Source organism: Castor canadensis, chromosome 18, assembly GCF_047511655.1.
Source record: "Castor canadensis chromosome 18, mCasCan1.hap1v2, whole genome shotgun sequence".
NCBI classification, from domain to species: Eukaryota; Metazoa; Chordata; class Mammalia; order Rodentia; family Castoridae; genus Castor; species Castor canadensis.
In genome coordinates, this window is record NC_133403.1 from 6,504,898 (window position 1) to 6,532,626 (window position 27,729).

At 40.0% G+C, this 27,729-nt stretch overlaps 2 protein-coding genes across 3 annotated transcripts in view; both read left to right on the forward strand.

The window, feature by feature from the left end:
* Nucleotides 1-27,729, forward strand: part of LOC109684467 (immunoglobulin lambda-1 light chain-like) — a 781,398-nt gene that overhangs the window by 271,096 nt on the left and 482,573 nt on the right. The window lies entirely within an intron of this gene.
* The window catches only part of LOC109700872 (immunoglobulin lambda-1 light chain-like), a 522,506-nt gene continuing 499,609 nt past the window's right edge, over nt 4,833-27,729 (forward strand). The window contains exons 1-2 of the mRNA XM_074061172.1: nt 4,833-4,946; nt 5,052-5,355. Of these exons, the coding sequence (XP_073917273.1) occupies nt 4,850-4,946; nt 5,052-5,355 (401 nt within the window). The 5' untranslated portion in view covers nt 4,833-4,849. The remainder of the gene's footprint in view (nt 4,947-5,051; nt 5,356-27,729) is intronic.

The following is a 27,729-nucleotide window of genomic DNA, read 5'->3' on the forward strand; positions in this document are numbered from 1 at the left end:
AGAGACATTTTTCACAATAGAGAACTCATAGTTCCTGCCAGTAAACATTAAAGTTAGTTGCTGAAAGATTTCTCATCTGAGCAGTCTACAGACTGCATAAAGATGAAGATATTTGAGGTAAGACAGAAGCCACAGTGAGACTTTCCTGTCTACTTTGAGGAAGGGTCCATTTAGATATCAATGAGAAAAAGGGTTGGCTCTGAGTGCTAGTGCTCACCATGGACATGATCAAGTGCCTGTACTTGAACACCTCATGGAGTCCATTATTTGAGAGCTGGAATGAGCCACATGGCCCTGCCTGATGCCTGTGCACAGGGATCACAACTTTAACTCACTTGATCCCTATCCCACCCAACCACACCCTTCTATAGCTACAGCACCGTGATATATTTGTGAGCAGGGTCCTGTTCAGGGCACAGAGGGTGAGAAAATGCTTAAGAAACCTCATTTTTACAAATGGACAAAAGTCCTCTCAGAGAATGAAGAGGGCAAGGGAGCTCCTCTCATCTCTGGGTCATAGAAGACAGGACTCAGGGTTGAACTCCACCTGCCCCCCCTTTGTTAATCATGTTCCTTAATTAGTGCACAGGTACCTAGATGTGGGGTATGGGTAGGGCCTGGAAAGAACGTGAGGCTCTGCTCTATTCTCCTGTGTATTCCCCATATCAATATATCTGCGCATTTCCCACTTCCATTATCTTTGGCACCATCTCTGCTGAATCAGCCATCCTCAGAATCTGGGAACTCTGGAGAGAGAGTTACGGTCTCTTGTGCTTGAAGCAGCAGCAAAATCTGTGAAATTATGTGCACAGATACTAATGGTTCCCGGGAACATCCCAGAAACTCATTATAGCAATAGCTACCCACCCTCAGCTTCCATGATTGCTTCTCTAGCTCCACGTCTGGCAGTTTGGCCAGTCTAACCACCACTGGGCTCCAGTGATGAGGTCAATAAGGACTATGATGCAGCCTCAAATTTTATATAGGCCTTCAGGTCCATGGGAAATTAAAGAAGAAATTTTCCTTGTTTTATGACTGATTTGACTCTGCAGACTTCTTTTGGCACCCTTTTGGGCTTTGCTGAATTGCACTGGATCATACAGAAGACACCCCATGATATTCAGGACCCTGGGTCACATCTGGTTTTAGGGGATTTTTTGCTATAATAGATTATTAAAATCCTATTTATTACTCAATCAACATATAGATAAGTATAATTGCACTTGTATTACATGGATTTTGCCACTGATGCTGAAAGAAATCAATTTATGAGGTACATTCACGTGTGGCTCTTCAATGTAAAACCTGCTTATTTAACAAATATAATACAAAGCATCATTCTCCCATTACTGTTTTGTGGGTTGCTATGGAAATGCATTTCAGTTCTTTGGGAATCAGAAGAATAAAAAAGTGTAGTGCAGCCCAAAGCATGTTCTAACCTGCTGCATGGCGTCTCCCCAGAACCTACAGAGGAAATGTCTTTGGATGCTTTCCTAGGTGGTACTGTGCTTGTGACGCAATGAGTTCTGTTGTATCCAGTTCACTAATCCCTCCAGACAGCAGTGGTAACACTGTGCTGGGAGAGGCCATTTTAGAGAAGGTTACCTAATGGAAGCACAAATTATTTTGAGGATTATGAAAAGAATATCCATCACAATTTTTTCAGATAATATTTCAAGATCTGCTTCTGAAAAATTGTGTGAAATTAAAAATTGTAACTTAAGGGTATTTAAGTTTAGTACTCTAAAGGAGATAGTCCATTCCTAGCCCAGGCCAGGAATGGAAAAGAAGCAAGAATGAATTTATTTTGTGATGCCCCAGGCAGAGATATCCTGAGACAGCAGCTCAATTCTGTCCAATGTGTGTTTCTGATAAAGACATCAAGAGAATGACTAAGTTGCCAGTATTATACAAAGAGGCAATTTGAATTGCATAATGCATGGTCTTTAGAAAGGCCAGAGGACCCAGCAAAATAGAGGTGAAACATAAAGAGGAGACTGAAAGTTGCAACATTCCAGAAAAGGACACAGGGCTTAGAGAGTGGACAAAGACATAATTTGGTAGGAACTGAAAGGTAAATGGCCATGGAGCTGTCCCTGAGAACAATGGGGAAGATAATATGAGTAACCACGTCAGTGTCCTCCACCCATGTTCACTGTCCCAGCTTCTTCTTCTGAGATTATGGGAGGGGGAAACTAGGTCACTGCCTGTGTCCCAGTGTCTTTCCAATCATACCAAAAGAGCTTCTCACTCTGTGCTCACACAGGGATGTCACAGTCCAGTGAAGAACAGGTGAGTTCAGCTAAGATATGGCAGCAGCATTGCTGGGAATAGGAATGATCCCTGGGTAGCAGCCTCTTCTTTAATGACCCAACTTCCTCTATATTATACTAGAACTAGGCTCTGAAGGATAATGACTAGATTTTTCATATTCCAGGTCAGTGAACACAGCCTCTTTCACTATCTTCCGGCTATAGGCTGATTAATTCACCATTACCTGGGAAAGCAGCTTTGCCCACACAGTGTTCAATGCCACGAGGAAATCAGACAAAACCTGCTTTTCAATGATTTGACTTTCTTCTGTAGCATCCATATCTTGGATGAGACAACTGATAAAGTGATTTTTTAAATCAAAAGTCAGTATTTGTGGCCCACTCCAGGGAACGTGTCCTGCTTCATCCCCCCAGATTGGAACCCAAATACACTCCTTGGCAGCTTCATGTGGATGGGTTTTCTAATTGTGATCAAACAATCCTAGAGACCAAGGTGAGAATGCCCTGATATTGAAATCATGATGTGTCAGGACAGAATGAGTGTGGGCAGAGGAATCATTGGAGGTTTTACAGTAAAGAGAGAATCTGTTGTAAGTTTATAGGGGAAGGTTCAGATGCTGCACTGACGATGAGCAAAACAAAGGGGAGATGAAGGCAGTGTGACAAGCTAAGTTACCTGAAGAGATCAGATTCAGCACACTTTTGTGGGAAGTCTGCACTGAATGCTGAGAAAGAGAAAGGGTGTTCATGGCTGGCTTTTGGAACTACATGGGGTCTCAGTGAGCTAACATCCTGGGGGAAGAGTTCATTGACAATGGTGATGGGTTGAGACCTAGAGCTCCCAGCTATGATTAAAATGTTGACAACACTCTAAAACCTTTCTCAAGGAAGCAAGGTTTTTCTAATGAAAACTGGAGAAACTGTTAGATTTGCTTAATATATCTTTTATCAAAAATGCCATCTGTAACATCAGCCCCAGGTCTAGGAACACTGGCACTCACCTAGGACAAATTTGTTGAAAATCAATATGCTCAGGGGAAGAATAATGTAGAAAAATACTCCTGAACCCCCCTATTACCGTTTGGGGGAAAGAAAGAAATCTCAGAATGTCAACGAGTGGCTCAGATCCCAACATCTCCTGATGTCACTTATCAATTCTTCTTTCCTTAGGTGAATACAAAACCAAAAGAATCAGCACAAAAACACTTTGTTTCTCTGCCTAAGCCCTACACAAGGTGCTTCCTTTTTCTCCCATCACAACAAAACTACTCACTCCACCTCTGGTTCTCTGATGAGTGATTCTCCACCACTAGGGTATTATTCACAGAGCTGCAGTCTCAGTCACCTCCTCATCATGCTGGGAGTTCGTGAAAGAGAGAACCTGAGTCATAGCCAGTGGTGATTCAGCCTTATCAGGCTTAAATCCACCTATTGGTAGTCCTGAATGGACTTGCCAAGATATACAATCTTATCATATCCTTCTCAGATTCCAACCTGTGATACCACTCACTGTCCAATAATGTGTAATATCTCTGGCATACAGCCACACATTTTTTCTACTACACCCAGCTGAGTTTCTCATATGTTTTCCAGCTTAACCTAAGCTAATAGCCGAAATATTCATTGTCAGCATTTGGTCTCATAATAGAAGGGATCTCTAGTGAAACTAAGGTAAACTAAAGGAAATATGTGCTATAAGTTGGGAAACACTCTAAGGTTAATAAAAATCTCTGAAGTAAAGCAAATTCATTGTACTTAATTCATAGATGTGACATAAGAATTGCTCAGGTGCATTTCAGTGGATAATCCATTATTATACACTTTTATAAATATGAAAGTGAATCCTATCTACTATGTAATATTAAGTATAAAATATATTTAATGGACATATTATAAGAAAAATAATATGATCATAAAGTGTGGTTAAAAATCATTTTATAATGCAATATTTATTGTCCAGGTGAAAAGATATTGAAAACAAATTTTTTTGTGTTGGAATAGAATTGGCTGATATCTCCTGTGTTATTAACACAGAAAGCTTCATGTTCTTCTTGACAGTAATTGAGAGTAATTTGTATGACAGACAACATTTTAGTCCTGTCAATGAGCATAAGTTGACTATGGAATGATTCCTCTCTAAGAATATGATCTGAGTATGTGTGCTGGTTTGAGGCAATTGGGAGTCCACAACGCCATCCCACATTCACAGCTTAAGGTAGGAGTTATGAATAAGGCATTGGATAAACAAGTTTATCTCTGAGGAGCTGGTTGACATATGACATGGTGTTGTGAATGCATCTGAACACTTGGGGGCACTTGAGGACCATATTTATAGATTCTGGGGGTGGTGAGAGCTAGAAGGAGCCATGTGATCCTGCCTGGTACCCTATGCTCAGAGCTCACAGCTTTGACCTACCTCAATATCTCTGACTATCCAGCACCACTCTTGCCCACGTGACATGCTCAGGCAAAGCAGGCTGAATTAGGGTCCAAGGAGTGATCAGAAAACTGGAGGAACCTTATTTGCATGAATGAACCCTCCCCCTGTCATAGTATGAAGAGGGGAAGGGAGAAACATGGGGGAAACACTGCACAGCAGACGATTGGACTGGTGTAAGGCTTTTACCATGGCCTGGTCCTCTGTCCTCTTTGCTCTCCTTACTTACTGCACAGGTAAGTAGTAGAGGAGACAACAAGGGCCTGGGAAAACTATGAGGTTCTTCTCTATCCGCCCATTTAGATTCCACAATGGCATCTCTTTGTCTTTCTAACTTCTAGCATCTTGGGCACAGTCTGTGCTGACCCAAACACCCTCAGTGTCTGGTAACCTTGGACAGAGCGTCTCCATCTCATGCACTGGAAGTAGCAGCAACATTGGTGGTTATTACGTGTACTGGTACCAACAGCTCCCAGGAACATCTCCTAAACTCATCATCTATGAGGATAGCAAGAGACCCTCTGGGGTGTCTGATCGCTTCTCGGGCTCCAAGTCTGGCAACTCAGCCACACTGACCATTACTGGTCTTCAGTCTGAGGATGAGGCTGATTATTACTGTCAGTCCTATGATAACAGCCTTAGTACTCCCACAGTACTCCAGACTCATGGGGAAGTGAGACAAAAACACTTCCTTTTCTCACAATATTGTGAGTATAGCACGTGCTGCTCACTCTTAGTTTGTGCTTTTCATTGCCTAAGATATATAAATGGCATCATGCAGGCTACATCTCTCACATCTGGATTACTTCATACTGAAGACCCTCTATGAGAACCATCTGTGCTGGCCTGAAGTGTTCTACAGGGACTTCATGATCACTGGGCATATCTGCCTTCATAGTATTGTGCTAAACAGATGAATTCTAAAATTATATTTTCTTTCTCCCATCAATACAGTGATAAATAGAGTCTCTTGAATTTTATTCTTTTTCTACTAATTCTGTAGGAAACCAGTATAATTTCTTGGACCTCTGATTAAGTCCGTAAAGCATTGAGGTGCACTATGGAGGCAGATGTTGGGCTAGGAAAAGTGTCTCATGCCTGCCATCCCAGTTGGTTGAGAGGTGGAGATCAGAAAGCCAGGACTGGAAGGATCACAGTTCAAGGCCATCCCAGGAAAAATATTAGTTAGATTCTATCTGAAAAAACAAGTCAGTTTTGGTGAGGCCCTTCTATGTTCTCAGCTACATTAGAAGGATAGATACAAATATTGATACTGAGGACAGTTTTGGGCAGAGCACCAGTCCAAATCTGAAAAACAACTAAAGCAAAACAAAGGTCATCTTAAGGCAAGTTCAAGTGGTAGAGTGCTTGCCTAGCAAATGCTAATGTCCTGAATTGCAAGTCCAATACAGAAAACAAAATAAAACAAAACAGGTGGCTCTTGATACACAACTTTCTTGCTTTCACTAATGCAATGCCAAGATTTTCCCAGCTTTCAATATTTATAGGTTGGCCTTCTGTTGAAATACAGCATAGTTTCTTGAGGGATAGAGGAAAGATAGTGTAGCACAATGCTCTAACCTGTTTGACTGCATCTTGCAAATTCTCCAGGGGAGATGCTGTCTGATGCTCTCTCACATAGTGACAGACTACTGAAGCCCAGAATTCCCCTGTCATATCTAGTTTATAACCCCCAAAAAAACACTAGACATAAACTAAGGATGTGACAAAGGAGATGATTATTTAATAGGTACACTGTTCATTTGGGGATATTGAATAAACTTCCATCATATACTTTGTGGACAGTATCTCAGAATATGCTGCCCAAGAATTGATTATGACAAAGAAATTTGATACTTAAGGACATTTGATTTCAGAACTATAAAAAGAATTGTTCCAGCTTGGCTCAGGCTCTGGCAGAGAAGCAAACAAGAAGTTGAATATTCAATGTCCCATGCAGAGCTGCCGTGTAGAGTGGCTCAGCTCTCTGTAGTTGGAACTTCCTGCAGCAACATCTGTAGGGAGGTTGAGTCCCAGGATTATGTGAAAAATCAAAGTAAACTGCACAATATTTGTTCTATGGAGGAGCTCAAAAGATAGAGTTAGGGCCAGATGTGATAAAAAGGGGACAGCATGACATGTTTACTACCTACTATGACACTTAGGGTGCAGACCCAAAGTGCCTAGAGAGTAAACAAAGACATTACAAATTAAGAACTGGGTTTTAAAGAGAAATTGGGGCTGTCCCTGTGTGCCCTGGAAAGGGGGATCACATGAAAACCATGGTCAATGTCCTTTGTCCACTTTTCACTCTCCTAGCCACGATCCCTATAGATTCCAAGAATATCTAGGTCACCTTCTTCTCTCCCCAATATCTTTCACAGAATATTTCATGGAGAAAGGTTCACACTCTGTACTCACATAAACTTTGCACAACTCACTGAAGAATGTGAGTTCAAGTGGAACTGGTGTGTGTAGAGGCATGAAATTATGCTTTAATCTTCCATCCTATTCAGAAGGCAATAATGGAGAAAACAATTCATGGATGTGTTTTTGGTTCTTTGGTGTTGTTTCTCGGGGATATTTGATCGCATTTTGTTGGAGTCAAGATGATTTTGGTCTGGAGTTCTCTTTTCCCTACAAATGCTGGCCAAAGGAATATTTTTACAAATTCTTAGAAATCACAACACCCTCCCAATACACATGTCCACCTACCTCAACACCTGATGTTGGAGGGAGGTAATCGGGAACCCAGTCCATCTGAGGGCTCTGAGGATGCAGAGCTATATAGGATTCTCTAACATGGTATGGGATCCTCTCTATTTAACCTTTATCATTTACTGCACAGATGGATGGAAGGTGGCTTTCAAGAAGCATAATTAAGAATAGGGTTACTCTGGATGTGAATTGAACCACCTCAAGCATCATGTTTTTCTCCAGAGGCTTGTGATCCTGAGTTAGCCATCTTTATTGTTTTATTCTGTGGCTGATACAGGCACAATCTTCTGCACCGGAAGCAACAGCAATGCTGAGAGTAAGTTTTTTGTCCTGGTAGCAGCAGCTGTCTACTGGGAACCACATTCTCATGTAAGTCATGGAATTAGCTTCTCAGGTATTATCATCAGGTTTTTACATCCAGGTCAGTGAACAAGTGCTCCCTGAGCATTTTGGGCTACAGATGATTCCTGCATGATTTGGGTCAGGGACTTCATTGTACACACAGTGTTCCTGGCCACTGAAGTAGTCTTACAAAACCTGCTGACTTCTCTCCAAGCACTAAACAGGCCCAACTTTATTAAGATTCTGAGATGCTAGGGGATCAGGTGCATTACAGATAAAATATCAAGGCAAATCAATAGACAAAAATGAACAGACAAACAATGAATGGTAGGAAAATAAAAGAAGACATGTTGAGTATAGTGGGAAAGGTAGAGTAAAAGAAGTGGATAAAGGAGGGTGAATATGGTTGCTGTATTTTCTAAACCTGTGTGAATATGGAAGGATAATGGAAACATGTCAACTTCACTGTAAGAAGAGAGAGGTGAAAAAGTTGAATAATGGAAAGAATGAACCAAAGTGGGGGTTGGGTGGAGGACATGGAAATGTTACAACTAAACCCCCCATACCACTATTCTGTACTCATGCAATGGCTGAAAAACAAATAAACAAAAAGAAAAAAAAACACACTGTCTGACTAATAATGGGACTTTGCTGTAGAGAATCCCGTCTTTGTCCAAATGAAGCAATTTTGGATGTTGATGCAGCTAAAAATGGAGTTTCTGACTGATACCCTGAGACAGTAGTCTACAAAATATTTATTCAACTTTTCCAATTATGCAAAGATATAATCACTGACAGGAGCATGTGTTCCAGGTTGTGTGTTTTCATATTGGTCAAAAATTCCTAGATGCCATATTTAGAAACCTGAAAACCAAGACCATGAAAATTCTGGACAGAATCAGAAACATAGCATCAACGGTGAATGACTAGTATAACCTACTATCCAAAGGTCTTTCCATCCCCATCATTTCCTAAACACCTCATACGTGGCAGGACCAGGCCAATGACCTATAGGTACAATGTGAACAACACAAAGGTCACCTTGTTTTGCTCAAGGTGCTGCATTCTGGTACAAGAGATAAGAAAATCCAGTGAAAACATCAATACAAAATGGTTGTCATCATAGAGCAAGGACAGGGTGGGGGTATGGGGCTATAGGACCTTACAGAATGTGGACAAGACAGAGAGAAGGTATGATTTAAGTGTATGAAGAAAAGACTCATGGATAAAGAGAAAATCATCACATGAAAGGGAGAGGGGAGGCAGTGAAAAGCTGGTTTATTCTAAGAGATCAGATTCAACATGTTTTTCTGGTAAAGAGGTACTGAGGCATGGGTTGTGGGAAAGAGTTTCAAGGTTAGCTTTAAGAAGAGGACAGGATGGGAGGGAGCAGTCCTGCTGTGGAAAAATTCACAGAAAGTGTCTTGGCCTGAAATCCTGAGTTCATCACCATGATGGAAACCTTGACAGCAGTCTGGATCTTTACTCACTAAAACCACAGTAATTATCCTCTCCAATGGCAAGTGGGGAATCGCTCTCTGAGTTTTATTTGTACTATATCTTCTCAGGAACAAGCAACACCAACTCTCCTCCAGGACACATTAATCTGAACTTCAATATCCTCAAAGAAAGACAGAAAATAGAAACTAAAAACTGTCCTCAGTTTATATCCAGAACAGATCCTGCATTCTCCACCTGATGGTTCCTGGCCACAGCACTGTAGATCATTTACTGAGGTGGGATCAGGATGAGTCTGACTCTGAGTCAGCTGTGAAGCAGCTCCATCAGGACAGAAATCCAGTTATTGACATCCATGAATGTACTTACACTTGGTTCCCTGACATGGATTTTCCTCTCCTCTCACTTTTCCACCTGAGGTACTAGGTCCTTATCTTGTAATGCATCATACACTCAATCCTAGAGAAACTTGACCTCAATGATCACAGGCCATTCGATTTTCAGTCCCATTGCCCTCTTACAATGACACTAACTCTTCTTCTACAGTACGCTGTTTTAAGAAATGCAAGCATCTCTGCAAAAAAAAATGTCAGGATCAACAGAAATAAATCTGTAGCATCTCTTGAGAAACAATCCAGTATCTAAGAAAAGAATCTCTAATTCTAAAGGGGATCTACTCTTCAGAAAAAATAGGTATGAATAGGGCCTCTCTCTGGGGGTATCTAACTAGATAATCTTAAAAAAATCAGAATATAAATTTTAAAACTTGACTTTTATGAAATTAAGTAATTTCATGTGCCATATAATTTAGTAAGTAGGTAAGGAGAGGAAAAGTAAGGTGGCCAAGCTTGTTCAAAGACCATGCTAAATATACTTTATTTGTGTTTCATGAAGATGAAACTGAAACTAATTTTCTGTGTTAGGGATAGCCTGACTGATACACTTTTATTGTAAAATTTTGACAATAGTTCAGTTGCCACAATGTTTCATTTTTGAAAATGAGGTCAGTGAAGCACTAAAGAGAAAAGAACAAGAGGTATTTATGGTAGTCACCACATTGTTCGAATAATTAGAAAGATGCACTGGAGGTTGTAAGAAGGTGTGGAAAGGATGAAAGTTTGGTCCCATGTAGTCGTGAGTGCCAAATTTTTGTTCATCTCCTATCTCGTTAAGACAGCTATTGTCCACATCACTCCACCCTCAGTTGGATGCTATGCTTTAATTCATGCTTGATGCCACATCTCAGCACTGCCCTTCAAGGAAAGGAAAAATATGCAGATGTCACATTGAACATCTTTTGAACAGCATTGAACTCATCTTTGATGTCTTTAGTCCTCCATCCAATCATTTCCCTTGGTATTTTAAGAGGTGAGAGTCTATACTGACCCTAAAATCACCTTACCACTTGCAGCTCAGAATGTAAGACACAAGTTAATAAATATGTTGTAAAAGTGCTTAAGTAAAAAATGTTCACATAATCAAGAGTCAGCCTTAATTAATAAACTATTTCAGGAGTCATTTTAATATTTTTATTCATTGACTAAATGTCCTGTATCCACCATCATTCCAGGGTCATTTTTTCTGATCATGCAGTACCCCCATCATTGTTTGCTCCTATTTCCAAATGCCAACTTCAACACCATAGTGACATTGTGCCACTTACTACACAAGCACACAGTCATGTCTATCTGAATTTTGATGTCAAAATTCCTGACTCCTTCCATGCATTTGGCTATTTTATGAATGAAGAAACTATCTCACTGTCATATTTTCCACAGTACTAAACAACAATAATATCAGCCTGGTTATTCTAACTAAAATTGTCACATGTTTTATACTATGTTCCTCCTTTCTTACCTGGAGGCCTTTCTGGTTAAAAAAATGATATAGATTATACCTTTAAATAAAACTCCAACATATGTCTTCATCCTGTTAACTCTTCTCAATTTTTTGGAAAACTAATTATTTAAGAATCCCTTTGATGTTCTATCCTCATCAGGTTCTCAGTTTGACATGGCTATCCGTGATTTAGCTGGTCGGTATAAACACCCAAGCATTCTTGCTTTTGGAGCATTGGCACACAATATTTTCATTCTGCTTCCTTCTTAACTGCACCTAACTTGTTTTTCATATCCAACTTAATTAACAACTCCTCTGACAGGCCTCGGTGTTTGACATACTGTGAGTCTCCACTCTTCACATGTATTGTATTTTATAGAGCTTCTAACATTCATAGTATTATCTCCTGTGTGACAACCTTATTCCCCGTATTACATGACTCTAAAATGACAGAAAGCATACTGATGGTTAGGAAATTGCACCTACATATTCCTCTTCACTTAGGAATTCCAGGAACAGCAGGTTACCCAGTCAAGATATATAATTCTTAAATTTAGCACCAGTACCCAAAGGGAACTGTGGACATCAGGGGATGCTAGGGAATTGTCTCAGGAACTTCATGGTGTTTTTCAGTTATGGTAGAGAATGAGCTGTCTCATTCTCCAAGAGACTCCAAGAGACTCTAAGGGTGCTACAGAGCCTGCTTGGGAGGGAGGTGTGCATATTCCAAACAGTTGCGACTTGCACAAAATAGCTGTGCTAAAACACAGTCTCCTATGTCCTCTGATCCAGCTAACGCTCTTGCATCAGATATCTGGTGTAGTCTGAGGGGTCCATGAAGGGAGGGGTCAATTTGCATTGACAGCCCCTTCTTTTCCCTTGGAGGCAGTAGAGAGGATAATACAAGCTGGGACAGCCTAAATCCACTCTGAGTCAGAGACGTGTACACCAGGTCTTGGATTCCTCTCCTCCTTCCCCTGCTTCTGTCTCACTAAACAGTTAGGGACAAGTAACAGACACGATAGTTTTCCAGCCTGCATCAGTCCCTCTGCCTCAGACCCTCATCGTCCTAAATGTGGGTCCACTGTTATACCCATTACTGTCTGTTTCTGCAGTTTCCATGTCCCTCACAGTGCTGACACAACTGCCCTCCCTGTCTAAGTCTCCTGGAGCACCTACAAAAATCACTTGCACATTGAGAATTGACATCAGAGTTATGGACAGCAGTGTTATCAGCAAAAGCCTGAAAGCTCTCTCAGATATCTCCTGAGATTTCTACTTAGGCTCAGATAATCTCCAAAGCACAGGAATCCCCAGCAGTTCTTCTGGAACTAAAGATACCTCAGCCAGCTCAGCAATTTTGCACATCGCTGGTGTGCAAACTGAGAACGAGACTTACGATTACTGTTTGATTGGCTACAACAGTGTATTGCACGGTGACACAAGAGATGGAGAACTGGGAAAAATCCCAGTCTGTTCTGGTCTGTGGACTCTAGACCTTTCCTAATTTTAAATTGATTAACTTATAACCAACTATGCATAAAAATATAACTGGGCCACAGTGGTTGTCATCCAGTTTCCATTCTATGTGTCTGACATCTCAGAAGAACATGAATATAACAGAAATCAAACAAAAAATAACAAGAAAAAAATCTTGCATGATGATCTACATAGTGGTATACTTTATTTAAGAGGGTCTAAAAAGCTGGCTCTTACTCTGGGAAGAAAGAAGAAATGAGCTTTCTTCCTGGACTGAGACAGGTTTGGCTCACCTGTTGTGTTCCTGCACCTTCAATAATGATATCAAGGAGAGGAGGCACCTGTCTATAGGTGAGAATTTAGTACTGAGAACAGAACACTTTTTGAGGCCTGTGTGCTAAAGAAGGGAGGTTCCATCTTGATGACAAAATGTTGAAACTTCTGCAATGTTGGATAAAGTAGGTCCCATAAATATCACTTTCCAAGAGCTGACATTACATAAGATAATAGGGATTCTCCTGGTTCCTGAAATCATGGTGATTGACTTCTGCCATGCTCTCCTCTGACAAGTCATTGGAAATTTTCAAAAATCCCGGGTGTAGGACTGAACCTTAAGGACTTCAATAAGAAGAAATTTCATTGTATGTGCATGTGTAAATGTCCCTGTGAAGCACACGATGTGCACAGATTTGAGGTGTGTTTTTCTACACAGGAAACACCAGAATCATTGTAGGTTTCTATAGGGACTGGTTCAAAGGACTTCCTGGAAGAAGACCTAAGCTTGTGACCTCAGATATTAGTGACGGGCCATTAAGTAATTAGTCCTCATCAAAGCATCTACGTTTGTCAAGATGTCTTCTTTTATCTCCTCTAGGCTCCAAACTGAAAATGAAGCTGAATGTCACTGACACAAAGAAGGCTGCATCCACAAAGGTACAAAATTCCTCCATTCTAAGGAGATCTCAAATAAAAATCTCCATTGTTCTGTCTGAGGCATCATTGCTTTATCTCTGCCCATGTCAAACACAGCTCAGATTTTGGCATCCTCTAGTCCAACATTCAGGGTGAACCCTCCACAATATGGACAAAGAACTCAGACTGCTCACATGCTCAGTATACTCAAAAGTTCCAGTGATTTTCCTTCTCTTGTCATTCAGTTGGAATGATGTTGATAATTATCGGTGTTTTTGGACAAAATATTGTAAAGCTAATGGCTATGAAATCCATGGAATTCCTAATAAACAAAACTCATTAAGCCATCATCCAAATGAGGTACACATCATGAGGACTCCTTAGTCCAGAGTGGCGGGAAAATGAATGAGGTTCTATTTATTGTAATATTTTTAATATTGAGTATAATGGTGAAAAATATGAAACTAGGCTAAAGTAACTTTAAAATATCAGAGTAAACAAATAATGAGTATTGTTAGATTGATATCCATGGGAATTTTGACTCAGGAAGCAGGACAGAATGGAAAGAATATTTCCCTAATAACATATTTTCATGAAGAAGACAGGCATCAAAATTAAGGCAGGCATATTGAGGTGAAAAACAAGATAGGAAGAGATCCTTCCAGCAGTAGCATCCAAAAAATATGTCAATGTGTAAGAGCATTTTACACAGAAATATTATCAGGTAAAAATCACCTTATCTTTAGCTGAAGTTTAAATTTTGAAACATGATTCCCAAAGGCATAGATAGGTGTTGGAATCAAACTCAATTGCTGGATAAACCTGATATCTAGTACCACAAGCACTGTGTTTGTAAGTATGGAGGTCATGAGAGTCCTGAAATGATAGGTATTTCAGGACCAAATAGCAAGTGTGGAAAAGATGACTCATTCTTCTGTATAAGGAAATGATGCCAGAAATATCCTTTTCCATAATCAGGAGGACTTTCACTGAGCCCTGGATATGAGAGGGGTTGAAAACCCAGAATCTTTTTCAGTTTGCTCATTGTTAGTGTATAGAAATGCTAATGATTTTTCTATGTTGATTTTATATCCTGCTACCTTGCTATAGCTATTGATTATGTCTAGAAGCTTTTGAGTAGAGTTTTTTGGGTCTCTAAGGCATAGGATCATGTCTTCTGAAAAAAGGGATATTTTGACAGTTTCTTTACCTATTTGTATTCCTTTTATTCCTTCTTCTTGCCTAATTGCTCTGGCTAGGAATTCCAGTACTATGTTGAATAGGAGTGGAGCTAGTGGGCATCCTTGTCTGGTTCCTGATTTTAGAGGGAATGGTTTCACTTTTTCTCCGTTAAGTATAATGCTGGCTGTAGGTCTCTAAACTGAAGAGAACACCCACAGAGTGGGAGAAAATATTTGCCAGCTACACATCAGACAAAGGACTGATAACGAGAATATATAGGGAACTTAAAAAACTAAATTCTTCCAAAACTAATGAACCAATAAAGAAATGGGCAAGTGAACTAAACAGAACTTTCTCAAAAGAACAAATTCAAATGGCCAAAAAACACATGAAAACATGCTCACCATCTCTAGCAATAAAGGAAATGCAAATTAAAACCACACTAAGATTCTACCTCACCCCTGTTAGAATAGCCATCATCAACAACACCACCAACAGGTGTTGGCGAGGATGTGGGGAAAAAGGAACCCTCTTACACTGTTGGTGGGAATGTAAACTAGTACAACCACTCTAAAAAAAAATTTGGAGGTTACTTAAAAAGCTAAACATTGATCTAACATTTGATCCAGCAATCCCACTCTTGGGGATATACCCAAAAGACTGTGACACAGGTTACTCCAGAGGCACCTGCACACCCATGTTTATTGCGGCACTATTCACAATAGCCAAGTTACGGAAACAGCCAAGATGCCCCACAACTGACAAATGGATTAAGAAAATGTGGTATCTATACACAATGGAATTTTATGCAGCCATGAAGAAGAATGAAATGTTATCATTCGCTGGTAAATGGATGGAATTGGAGAACATCATTCTGAGTGAGGTTAGCCTGGCCCAAAAGACCAAAAATCATATGTTCTCCCTCATATGTGGACATTAGATCAAGAGCAAACACAACAGTGGGATTGGACTTTGAGCACATGATAAAAGCGAGAGCACACAAGGGAGGGGTGAGGATAGGTAAGACACCTAAAAAATTAGCTAGCATTTGTTGCCCTTAATGCAGAGAAACTAAAGCAGATACCTTCAAAGCAACTGAGGCCAATAGGAAAAGGGGACCAGGAACTAGAGAAAAGGTTAGATCAAAAAGAATTAACCTAGAAGGTAACACCCATGCACAGGAACTTAATGTGAGTCAACTCCCTGTATAGCTATCCTTATCTCAACCAGCAAAACCCTGTTCCTTCCTATTATTACTTATACTCTCTCTACAACAAAATTAGAAATAAGGGCAAAATAGTTTCTGCTGGGTATTGAGGGGGTGGGTTGGAGAGGGTGGGGGCAGAGTGGGTGGTAGGGGAAGGGGTGGGGGCAGGGGGGGGAAATGACCCGAGCCTTGTATGCACATATGAATAATAAAATAATAATAATAATAGAAATAAAACCCAGAATCTGTGGTCAGCAGAGGGCACTGCTGGATTGTTGCTGAGAGGATAGAGCTCTGGGCCAGGTGACACAGGAAAGTACTCAACTGGCTTTATGTACTCCAACAAGCAGTGTCTTCATTGAAGTGAGACTTTCCTGCATGTGTGTCCCCAGCAGTTACATGATCACTGACCTCTGATTTTCACCCCTGATTCCTATTCGACTATCTCTCCCTCACCTAGTGATTGTTCAGGAGTGATAGGCAGGGAACAGTCACATGGAAGTAGTCAATTTACATGAAGAACCTCAATCAGGAACACTGTGTGGTTGGGGACTAATAACAGAAAATTAAGGAAGCAGAAGGCCCATTACCAAAAAAAAAATTCCAGAAATTAGTAATCCCAATTAATTTAGGCTTAACTTCACAGTCCTGTTTTTGTTATTAATGTTTAAGTTGATGCTCAAAGGGGTTTCTCAATGTATGCCCACTGTAAATTGGTACAGTGTGGAGGGTATAGTGTGGGGAATACTAGCAGGAAGGGGAAGGGTGAATGAAGGAGATTAAGGTGATGGTATGTGGTTGATGGACTTCATACACCTACATGAAATAGAACTAAGAAACCTCTTGCAATTGCTTTAAGTGGGGCAGGGAAGGAATTGAGGGGGATAGATAGGAAATGCAACTCATGTACAATATACATCTAATCAGAATTGCCACTATGAATATTCCCCTGTATAATGACTATATCCTAATAGAAAACTATAAAAATATTAAGTGTTTCCAAAGCACTTAAAAATTCATTTTAATATGACAGTGAATCTCTTTGAATGCAGTGTGCTATGGTGAGTAAATGGACTAGGGATCAAAGGACCTGAGTGCCTGTAACAAGGCTGTGGCTGGGCATAGCCGCACATACCTGCAATCCCAGGTACTAGAGATGTGGAGGCAGAAGGATCACCTGTTAACAGTGAGCCTGGGCAAGGTTAAGGAGACCCTATCTCAAAACCAAAATCAAAATAAAAGAGCTTGGGAAATGGCCCAAGTGGTATAGCCCTTGACTAACAAATGTGAGACCCCGAGTTCAAAACTGTTCCAGGAATGGGGGGAGGAGGGATAAAGGAGAGTAATGGAGGAAATGAATTCAACTATGATATATTGTAAGAATTTTTTATATGTCATAATGTGCTCTCAGTAAATCAATAATAATTACATTTTTAAGAATGAAAATGAAAAATAAATAAGCAAAAAATAAAAAACCAATTTGTCATTAAAAATAATAATAGTTCAAAAATGAAAATTTCTTCAATAATTATTAGTTGTCTTTGTGTCACAACAACACAAATGCAGGAGAGAGAGAGGGAGAGAGAGAGAGAATGACTGGAGTGCAGCAGTCCTCTTTGTGGACACCTCTTCAGTAGATTAAGGACTTCTCACTAGGTTTCACAATTGAATAGACCACAGTGTCTTCCAATACCAAGTTTCTTGGGACAAAGACTTTACTTATGAACCTTTGGAAAACACACATATTACACCAAAAGTACAGCAGTTTGTAAAGAATTAGAATCTATGCTATATGGAAAAAGATGTGCCTTGACCACTAGAGAGATTTGAACAGAAACAAGACTATTTTTAGGATCTTTTGAGGATGGTGAACATGGACTCTGAAGTAAAGGCTAGTATGAAGATGCTGAGGTAGATGTCACATTTCACAATCAAGAACAGTTTCTGCATTGGACTTGAAGCAGGTTGGAGAGAATGATGTAGTCCCTGGACTCACTGGAGTGAGAGTCATCACTAATGCATCCCAGAGTGGGCAGCATCCAGCAGCACAGGCATTGAAGGATAAAAAACACAACCCAGAGAAACAGATTACCTGAGTCAAGTGGATCCTGGTACTCTAGGATATTCACCCATATCCAAATTCTTAGCCTGTTCACTCACATACACATACACAGACATGATGTACAGTGGAGCAAACATATACAGACAAAAATAATTCATGCATATATACTGTAGCAGATACTTTTAATAATTGCCTGTAATACATTTTCAAGTAAATATTTGTGATATGAGATAATCCCTTCAAATACATATCACCCTGATCACCCTTCCTGATATACTACTTAGGAAAATGATAAATTACAGAGTGTATGAAAATGTTCCAGGATATTGACATTATTTTGTTCAGAAATACTGTTCTTTACCTCTGACCATAAAACACATGTTTTCTTGCTATTGTAGTGGATGTTTGGAGGAACCTCATAATTTCATGGTTTTCCTATTAACATTCTCCTGACAACTGCAGTTCCCCTTAATCCCTTCCATACAATCCACATCTGAGAGCAGAGGCAGTCAGAACCGGAAGCCTTGTAATGCTGTTGTATTTGTCTGTATCAAGCATTGCGCCCATACTGGAACTCATGAAGACACCTTCCAAGACTGAGTGATGAACAGATACAGTGAAAATCCCATAGCCTTGCTCTGTATGGTCCAAATTCCATCTCTGTGGATAAGGGGATCCTGTTAGTCATGTCCAAAGAGGATGTGCATTCATTTCTCTTGGAGGAAAGAAACGTTCACCACAGGAAAATAAGTTTATCATAAAGTAGATGAACAGGATAGAATATGGAAAGTATACCTTTTTAAATAGTCTGTCCTGTAGGCCTTACAGAGAATGGAATGGCCTTGAGGTCAATAGGAGTATGAAGCAGCTGACTGGTGAAAGGCATCAACTCCCACCGTAATGTCTATGTCCCCTTGCAGAAAGTGGTCTGCAATGTTCTACCCTCTGAGTCCTCAAGATCTCTCGCCTGGGACATCCGGTTGAACACCAGTGCATAAAAAGAGAGGAAGCTGATTTACATGAAGAAACTTCAATGTGTTGGAGGAGCCCTGAAAAGGCCTTGAGAACATCAAACTCAAGCTGAGGGGTTTGAGAACACCCAGTACTTGTTAGGTTTTCCACCATGGACAGAATGATGCTTCTTCTTGCACTCCTTACTTATGGCTTAGGTTAGTGGGACTCACACTTTTGAGGAGATCCCATAAAAGCAAGATGTCAGGGTGATGCTTCACTGAATATCAATAACTGTCTCTCTTGTTTGTTTTAGGAGTGAATTCTCAGACTGTGGTGACCCAGGAGCCATCATTTTCTGTTTCTCCAGGGGAGACAGTAACACTCACCTGTAGCCTTAATTCTGGATCAGTGTCTACTGGTTACTACCCTAGCTGATATCAGCAGATCCCAGGCCAAGCTCCCTACATGCTTATCTATAGCACAAACAACCTCCCCTTTGGGGTCCCTGATTGCTCCTCTGGTGCCATCACAGGGAATAAGCCTCCCTTACAATCACTGGGGCTCAGATGGAGGATGATGCTGATTATTACTGTGCAATTTATATGGGAAGTTACATTTACACAGTGATCCAAACCCATGGGGATGCACAACAAAAACCTGTTCATATGCTCAGAATGCCTCAGCCTTTATGTGCAGAAGAGAAGGTGACAGTGTGAGATGGTCAATTCCATGATAGGGAAATGAGGCCCTGGGGTAGTGTCCAGTCCAGAATTTGTGGCCATGCAGCACATCCTGTCTCTCCCTGGGTATATCCATCTCTCAGTGTAGCTACTCCAATTGTGTGCTTCCTCTCCCCTCTCTGTCTGTGACAATGGGGCAGTGCACCACCCTCCAAATATGCAAGCCAACGCTGAGACTCAGAGATCCCTTCCTTTACCTTTTAGCATCTTCTTATTCAAAACTTATTAACATACATGCTAATTCTTTAATGTGAACCTGAACATCAAATTAGTACATAATTTCTCTTTGATTGGAAGCTTCATCTCATTAACTGTTATAGCTAGAGAGGCACTTCCCCATCTAACTTACTGAATCAGAAACTTGTGTTTGTGCCCAAGAATCTGTATGTATTCACAATTGTCTGAAGGAATCTTATTATCATTCATGTTTGGAAAACATTATACTTTTAGGGTTTGTGTATAAAATGCAGTCAGGCTAGCATACCACAATGATTCAGGAAGAATGATGTAATTTAAAATTTAGTAAAAATACGGGAGTAATTTATACAAACAAGTTATTAAAGCATATTATCAGAAGATCCTATGAATATTTTCACTAGTAGAAAACATCGTATGAAGGATTGTCTTCTAGACACTCCTACAAGCTATTCAGTAACTGGCTGCAGGACACACACAAATGAGTAGAGGACAAGGTTAGACCAAGAGATAAGCAGATACTAATGACTTGAGCATTGTACTGAGCAGTTGAGCATTAAACAGTTTGGGGAAATTTGGTTGGATTTTTCTTCTTTATCTCTAGGAAAAATATATTACACATTGTTATGTCAAGGTCCTACAAATTACAAGGAAAAGAAGTATTATATAGGTACTTCATTAACATATAATATAATTGATTGCTTTCAGGTATATTTAAAAAATTCCAGCTTTCTGTTTTGTAATTTAAACAGTTATTGTAATTGATACAAAAATATAACATGATCATGTGTAGAAATTAACCCAAACATCATACAAAATCACAGACTGAGATTTTTCTGTTTGTTAGCTACTCTGAAGAAGCTAATTTAGTGGAGGTCCTGCCAGGTTCTCAAAGTGTCTGCTGGCAAATCTGGAGGCTGCTCCTCATTGTAGAGAGAACACATGAGGTAAAATCCATGGACTCACCAAACATGACCAGGACACAGTGATGTACACAATGCAGTCTTGAAAGTGTTTGACAGAGGTAGAGTTCAGTCCCTTGCAGGTACTAGTGGGGAATCAGGCCAAGTAGCTGCATAAACCAAGCCACTGAGCTTATGGTTCCTTCAGTCTTTTCAATTGCTGGATAAACATAAGCATCAGTAGGATAATATCAGATACTTTCTTTCAGTTCCTCCTTGATATCCTTTCCATAACATACTGGTATTTGAGATATCTTATATAATCTGAATCAGATTCTCACAGTATAAGAGTGCACCTGAAAAGGAACAAGTAAACACTTTAGAAGTATTTAACTTTCTTTCTTTCTCTTTTTTTTCTCTCTCTCTCATAAACATGCCTATATTTATATGTATGTATTTGTGTGTGTACATATATATATGAAAGTTTATATTATTTTTAAATTCTTATCTTTAAAAAAACTTTCTCTACAATTTTTGACAATTCCTGTACCAAACAACTTATATGTGAGATGACAATTCTCCCTTGAATTAATTCTTTCTGCAAAAGACATTTTGAGGATGGAGGTTCAGAGTAGCAGATAACAAGTTGTTAGATAAGAAAGAGATTTTGGAGAAGAGGGGTACTGGTGAAGACAAACTGGAAATGATTTGGAATGGAAAAGTCTTCTATACCACAGCTCTGCTGAGTGAACCTTGTAGTTTGGGTGATCTTTTGAAGGTTCTGCTTCCTGCAGGTGGATCAGGTGCTGGGCACAAGGCAAGAGCAACATTCACCTGTTTTCTCCCTGCAGGATTTCCTGGAGGGAGATCATAGTGTGGCATTTCTTGGATCACAACTATCGAATTTAAACACTGCACCCACCCTGACAATAAAGGTTGTGCCCTCCTGTCTGTTGTGTGATCTTTCACATGTTCCAACACATGAAGTCAAGGTGGGAGTTAGTGCATTGGAGCCCTTGCTATATTCAGGCCCTGAAGCATTGGGAAATCCCTTCTGTCCTGATTTATATACTCTGAAGGTCTTCACACCTGAGGTATCCTCTTAGTACATCTCCATTCCCTCTTGTTCCTGACCCTTGCTACATCAGTGGCCTGAAGCCAAGTGTTGAAATCCCTGTGTCAGCCACCTTTCAGTTGCTGTGGAAAAACTACCTTAGAACATTTATTAACAGAGAAAGATTTATTTTGTCTCACGGTTTCAGAGTCTTCACTCCACGGTCACTTGGTCCTGTTGCCTTTGGCTCAGTGGCAAAGCTATACATCATGATGACAAACATATGCAGAAGAAACAGATTAACTAAAGGCCAGCATCCTAATTTCTTCTACAAGGTCACACTGTCAAAGACCCAATCTTCCATGTAACCCATTTCCTAAAAGTTCTTCTATATTCCAGTAACTCCACAACGTGGTGATCAAGCTGTTAGTATGTGGGCCTTTAGGGAACGTTTAAGATACAAACAATGACACTTTCAGTGATCATAGCTGATATATGTGAAGCATCCCTAAATATCTGCAACATAATGAATAAAATAAATGAATGAATTACTGATCCAAATGCACCATACATTGTTATTTTATAACCACTGAGCTAATCTTATACTTGAGAAAATTAATCTCTGCAGTCATAATATCTCTGAGTTTTATTTGAAGTATACCTTCTCAAAGACAAGCTCCCACAGCATCTCCCAGAACAAGCAACACCACTTTTCCAGAATACATTATTCTGAAATTCAATATCGCTAAAGAAAGACAAAAATTAGAAAAAAAAAATCTTTTCTCAGTTTACATCCAGATCAGATCTGGTATTCTCCACCTCATGTTTTCTGGCCACAGTAATGTAGATCATTCACTTAGCTGGGATTAGGATGAGTCTGACTCTGAGTGAGCTGTGAAGGAGCTCCATCAGGACAGAAATCCAGTTATTGAGATCCATGAATGCACTCACACTTGTTTTCCTGACTTGGATTTTCCATCTCATTTTTCCTCCTTGGGTGCTATGTCTTTATCCTGTAATGTATCATACACTCAATTCTAGAGCCACTTCACCTTAATGAACACAAATCATCCTATTTTCAGTCCCATTGCCCTCTTACAATGACACTAACTGGTCTTCTATAGTACATTGCTTTGTCAAAGGCAAGTATCTCTGCAAAAATAAAGTCAGCATCAAGAGAAATATATCTATAGACCCTTTTGGGAAATAATCTAGAATCTAAAAAAAGATTTTCTGATTTTAAAGGGAATCTACTCTTCAGACAAAATAGACATGAGTACAGTCTCTTTCTGGGGTACTTAACTAGATAATCTCTAAAAATTCAGAATATAAATTAAAAAACATTGAATCTTATGAAATTCAGTAATTTCATGTGCCATATAATTTATTAAGCAGGTAATGAGAGAATAAGTAAGGTGGCAAAGCTTGTTGAAAGACCGTGTTAAATATACTTTATTTGTGTTTCATGAACATGAACCTTTGAAACAAATTTTCTGTGTTAGGTATAGCCTGCCTCATACTTTTTGGGTTAATAATACTAAAAGTTACTTTGAGATGTATTGATTAATAAACAAGATATCAGACTTAAGTCCAACTATTGGCAGCTCTGAATAGACTTGCAAGACTTACAATCTTATAATTTCCTTCTCAGTTTCCCAATTGTGATACCACTCATTATCAAATAATGTGTAATATCTCTGGCATACAGCCACATCTTTTTCCAAATACTACACCCCAGTGTGTTTCTCATCTCTTTTCCAGCTTCAGTAAGGGAATAGTTCCAATATTCATCTTCAGCATTTTGTCTATAATAGAAGGGATTTCTAGTGAAACTAAGGTTAACTAAAGAAAATATGTGCTATATATTGGAAAACATTCTAATATCCAATAAAAATCTCTGAGCTTAAAGCAAATTCACTATTCATCATACATACCTGTCCCATAAGAGTGGTTCTGGTGCATTTTGGTGGATAAGCTATAAAAGGTTAAGATTTTAATCTTATATTTATTGTTTTATAAATAAAAAAGTGAATCCTATCTACTGTATAATATTAAGTATAACAGATATTTTCATTTGGCAGAGTATGAGAAAAATAATATGATCATAAGCCTTGGTTAAAAACCAATTTTAAAATGCAGCATTTATTGTCCAGGTGGAAAAGACTTTGAAAAGAAAATTTATGCTTTGCAGGAGAACTAATTGATAGCCCCTGGGTTATTAACCCCGAAAGCTTCATGTTTTTCTTGATAGTAATCTGAGAGGAATTTATGTTACAGACAACATCACACTCCTGTAAATGAGCAGTAAGTTGAGTATGGAACAATTCCTTTCTAAGAATATGATCTGATATGTGTGCTGGTTTGAGGCAATTGGGAGTCCACAACACCATCCCACATGTCATAAGGTAGGAGCTATGAACAGGGCACTGGATAAACACAATTATCTCTAAGACATTGTGGTGTGCATGGATCTGAACACCAGGGAGCAATTGAGGCTCATATTTGTAGATTCTGGTGTGGAGAGAGATAGAAGGGGCCACCTGACCCTATCTGGTACCCTTTGCTCAGTGCTCACAGCTTTGACCTACCTCAATATCTCTGAATACCAAGCACCACTCTTGCCCATGTGAAATCCTCAGCAAAACAGCCTGAATCAGGTCCAAGGGGTGATCAGAAAACTGGAAGAGCACTATTTGCATGAGTGAACCCTCCCCCTGTCATAGTATAAAGAGGGCAAGGGAGAAACATGAGGGAAACATTGTACAGCAGAAGGGCACCAAGATTGGACTTGTGTAAGGCTTTTACCATGGCCTGGTCCTCTGTCCTCATTGCTCTCCTTATGTATTGCACAGGTAAGTAGATAGAGGAGACAGCAAGGGCCTGGAAAAACTATGGTGTTCTTCTCTTTCCCTCCATTTAGATTCTACAATGGCGTCTCTTTGTTTTCCAACCTCTAGCCTCTTGGGGACAGGCTGTGCTGACCCAAACACCCTCAGTGTCTGGTAACCTTGGACAGAGCGTCTCCATCTTATGCACTGGAAGTAGCAGCGACATTGGTAGTTACAATGTGTACTGGTACCAACAGCTCCCAGGAACATCTCCTAAACTCATCATCTATGAGGATAACAAGAGACCCTCTGGGGTCCCTGATCGCTTCTCAGGCTCCAATTCTGGCAACTCAGCCACCCTGACCATTGCTGGTCTTCAGTCTGAGGATGAGGTTGATTATTACTGTCAGTCCTATGATAACAGCCTTGGTACTCCCACAGTGCTCCAGACTCATGGGGAAGTGAGACAAAAACCCTTCCTTTTCTCATAGTAGTGTAAATACAGCACGTGATACTCACTCAATTTATTGCTGTTCATTGACTAAGGTTTATAAGTGGCATCATGCAGGCTATATCTTTCACATCTGGATTACTTCATGCTGAAGACTCTTTTTGAAAACCATCTGTACTGGCCTGAAGGGTTCTACAGTGTCCAAAATGTCAGGAACTTCATGACCCCTGGGCACATCTGCCTTAATGCTCTTGTGCTATAACAGATGAATCCTAAAATTATGTTTTCTGACTCCATAAATACAGTGATAAATATAGTCTCTATTGAATTCTACCCTTTTTCTTCTAATACTGTAGGAAATAAATATAATTTCTTGGACTTCTCAAAAGTTTGTCTGTAAAGCATTGAGGTGCACTATGGAGGCAGATCTTGGGCTGGGAAAAGGTCTCATGCCTGCAGTCCCAGTTTGTGGAGAGGTGGAGATCAGAAAGCCATGACTGGAACGATCAGAGTTCAAGGCCATCCAGTTAAAATAGTAGTTAGATCCCATATGAACAAAATAGTCAGTTTTGGTGGGCCCCTTCTACACTCTCAGCTACATCAGAGGGATAGATACACATATTGATACTGAGACCAGTTTAGGGCAGAGCACCAGTCCGAATCAGAAAAAATAACTAAAGCAAAAAAAGGTCTGAAGACATGGTTCAAATGGTAGAGTGCTTGCCTAGCAAGTGTAAGTCCTAAATTGAAAGTCCAATACAGAAAACAAAATAAAACAAAACAGGTGCCTCTTGATACACAACTTTCTTGCTTTCATTATTGCAATGCCAAGATTTGCCCCACTCTCATTATTTATTGATTAGATTGATGTTGAAATACAGCAAAGTTTCTTGAGGAATAGAAGAAGGAGAACATAGCACAGTTCTCTAACCTGTTCTACTGCATCTTGCAAACTCACCAGGGGACATGCTCTCTGATGCTCTCTCACAAAGTGACAGACTCCTGAAGCTCAGGGTTGCTCTGTCATATCTATTTTATAAATCCCCCAAAACACTAGATATAAACTAGGGAAGGTGGCAAAAGGGATGATTCTTTAACAGGTACACAGTTCATTTGGCTATATTGAAAAATCATTCATCATCCACTTTGTGGACAATATCTCAGAATATGCCTCCCAGGATTTGATTATGACAGTGAAATTTGACACTTAAGGACATTTGGTTTCAGAACTGTAAAAGGAATTGTTCCAACTCAGCCCAGACCCTGGCAGAGGAGCAAAAAGAATTTCAATATTCAATGACCCACACAGATCTGCTTTGTAAAGTGGCTCAGCTCTCTGTAATTGGAGCTTCCTGTAGCAACATCTGTAGGGAAGCTGTATTCCAATATTATCTGAAAAAGCAAACTGAACTACATAATGCATGTTCAATGGAGGAGCTCAAAAGATAGATAGATATAAAGATAGATGTGATAAAAAGGGGGCAGCATGACATGGAGTCTACCTACTGTGACACCTATGGAGCAGACCCAAAGGGCCTAGAGAGTAAACAAAGACATGACAAATTAAGAACTGGGCCTTAAACAGAAAGTTGGGCTGTCCCTGTGTGCCCTGGAAAGGATCACATGAAAACAATGATTAATGTCCCTTGACAACTTTTTACTGTTCTAACCACAATCCCTATAGATTCCAAGAATGTCTAGTTGAACTCCTTCTCTCCCCAATCTCTTTCACAGAATACCACATGGCGAAAGGTTCTCACTCTGTACTCACATAAGCTTTGTACAATTCAGTGAAGAATGTGAGTTCAGGTGGAACCAGTGTGTGTAGAGGCATGAGGTTATGCTTTACCACACCTATTCACTGCTCAAGTCCAGGCTATTCAGAAGGGAAGAGTGGAGAAAACAATTCATGCATGTGTTTCTGGATCTTGGTGGCTGGGGCACTGTGTTCTGTTTGTCAGGGATTTTTGGTTGCATGCTGTTGAAGTCAACACAATCTTGGTCTGGATTTCTCTATTTATGAAATGAGAGTTCTTAGAAATCACAACACCTCCCCAGGTCACATAGCCATCTCCCTCAACTTACGATGCTGGAGAGATAAGAGGTAATTGGGAACACAGACCCATCTGAGGGCTGTCAGGATTCAGAGCTAAATAGGATTCTACAACATGGTGTGGGTTCCTCTCCATCTAACCTTTATCATTTACTGCACAGATGGATGGAAACTCGATTTCAGGCAAGCATAATTAAGGATAGAATTACTCTGGATGTGAATTGAATCACCTCAAGCATGATGTTTTTCTTCAGAATCTTGTGATCCTGAGTCCAGTGGGTAGTGAGTCAGCCATCTCTATTGTCTTATTCTGTGGCTCATACAGCCACAATCTCCTGCACTGGAAGCAGCAGCAATGTTCAGAGTAGGTATTTGTCCTGGTAGCAGCAGCTGTCTACTGTGAACCACATTGTCCTGTAAGTTATGGAATTAGCTTCTCAGGTATTATCACCTGATTTTCATATCCAGATCAGGGAACAAGAGCTCCCTGAGCATTTTGGGCTACAGATGATTCCTGCATGATTTGGGTCAGGAGCATCATTGTACTGATAGTGTTCCTGGCCACTGAAGTAGTAATACAAAACCTGCTGACTTCTCTACAAGCACTAAACAGGCCCAACTTTACTGAGATTTGGAGATATGA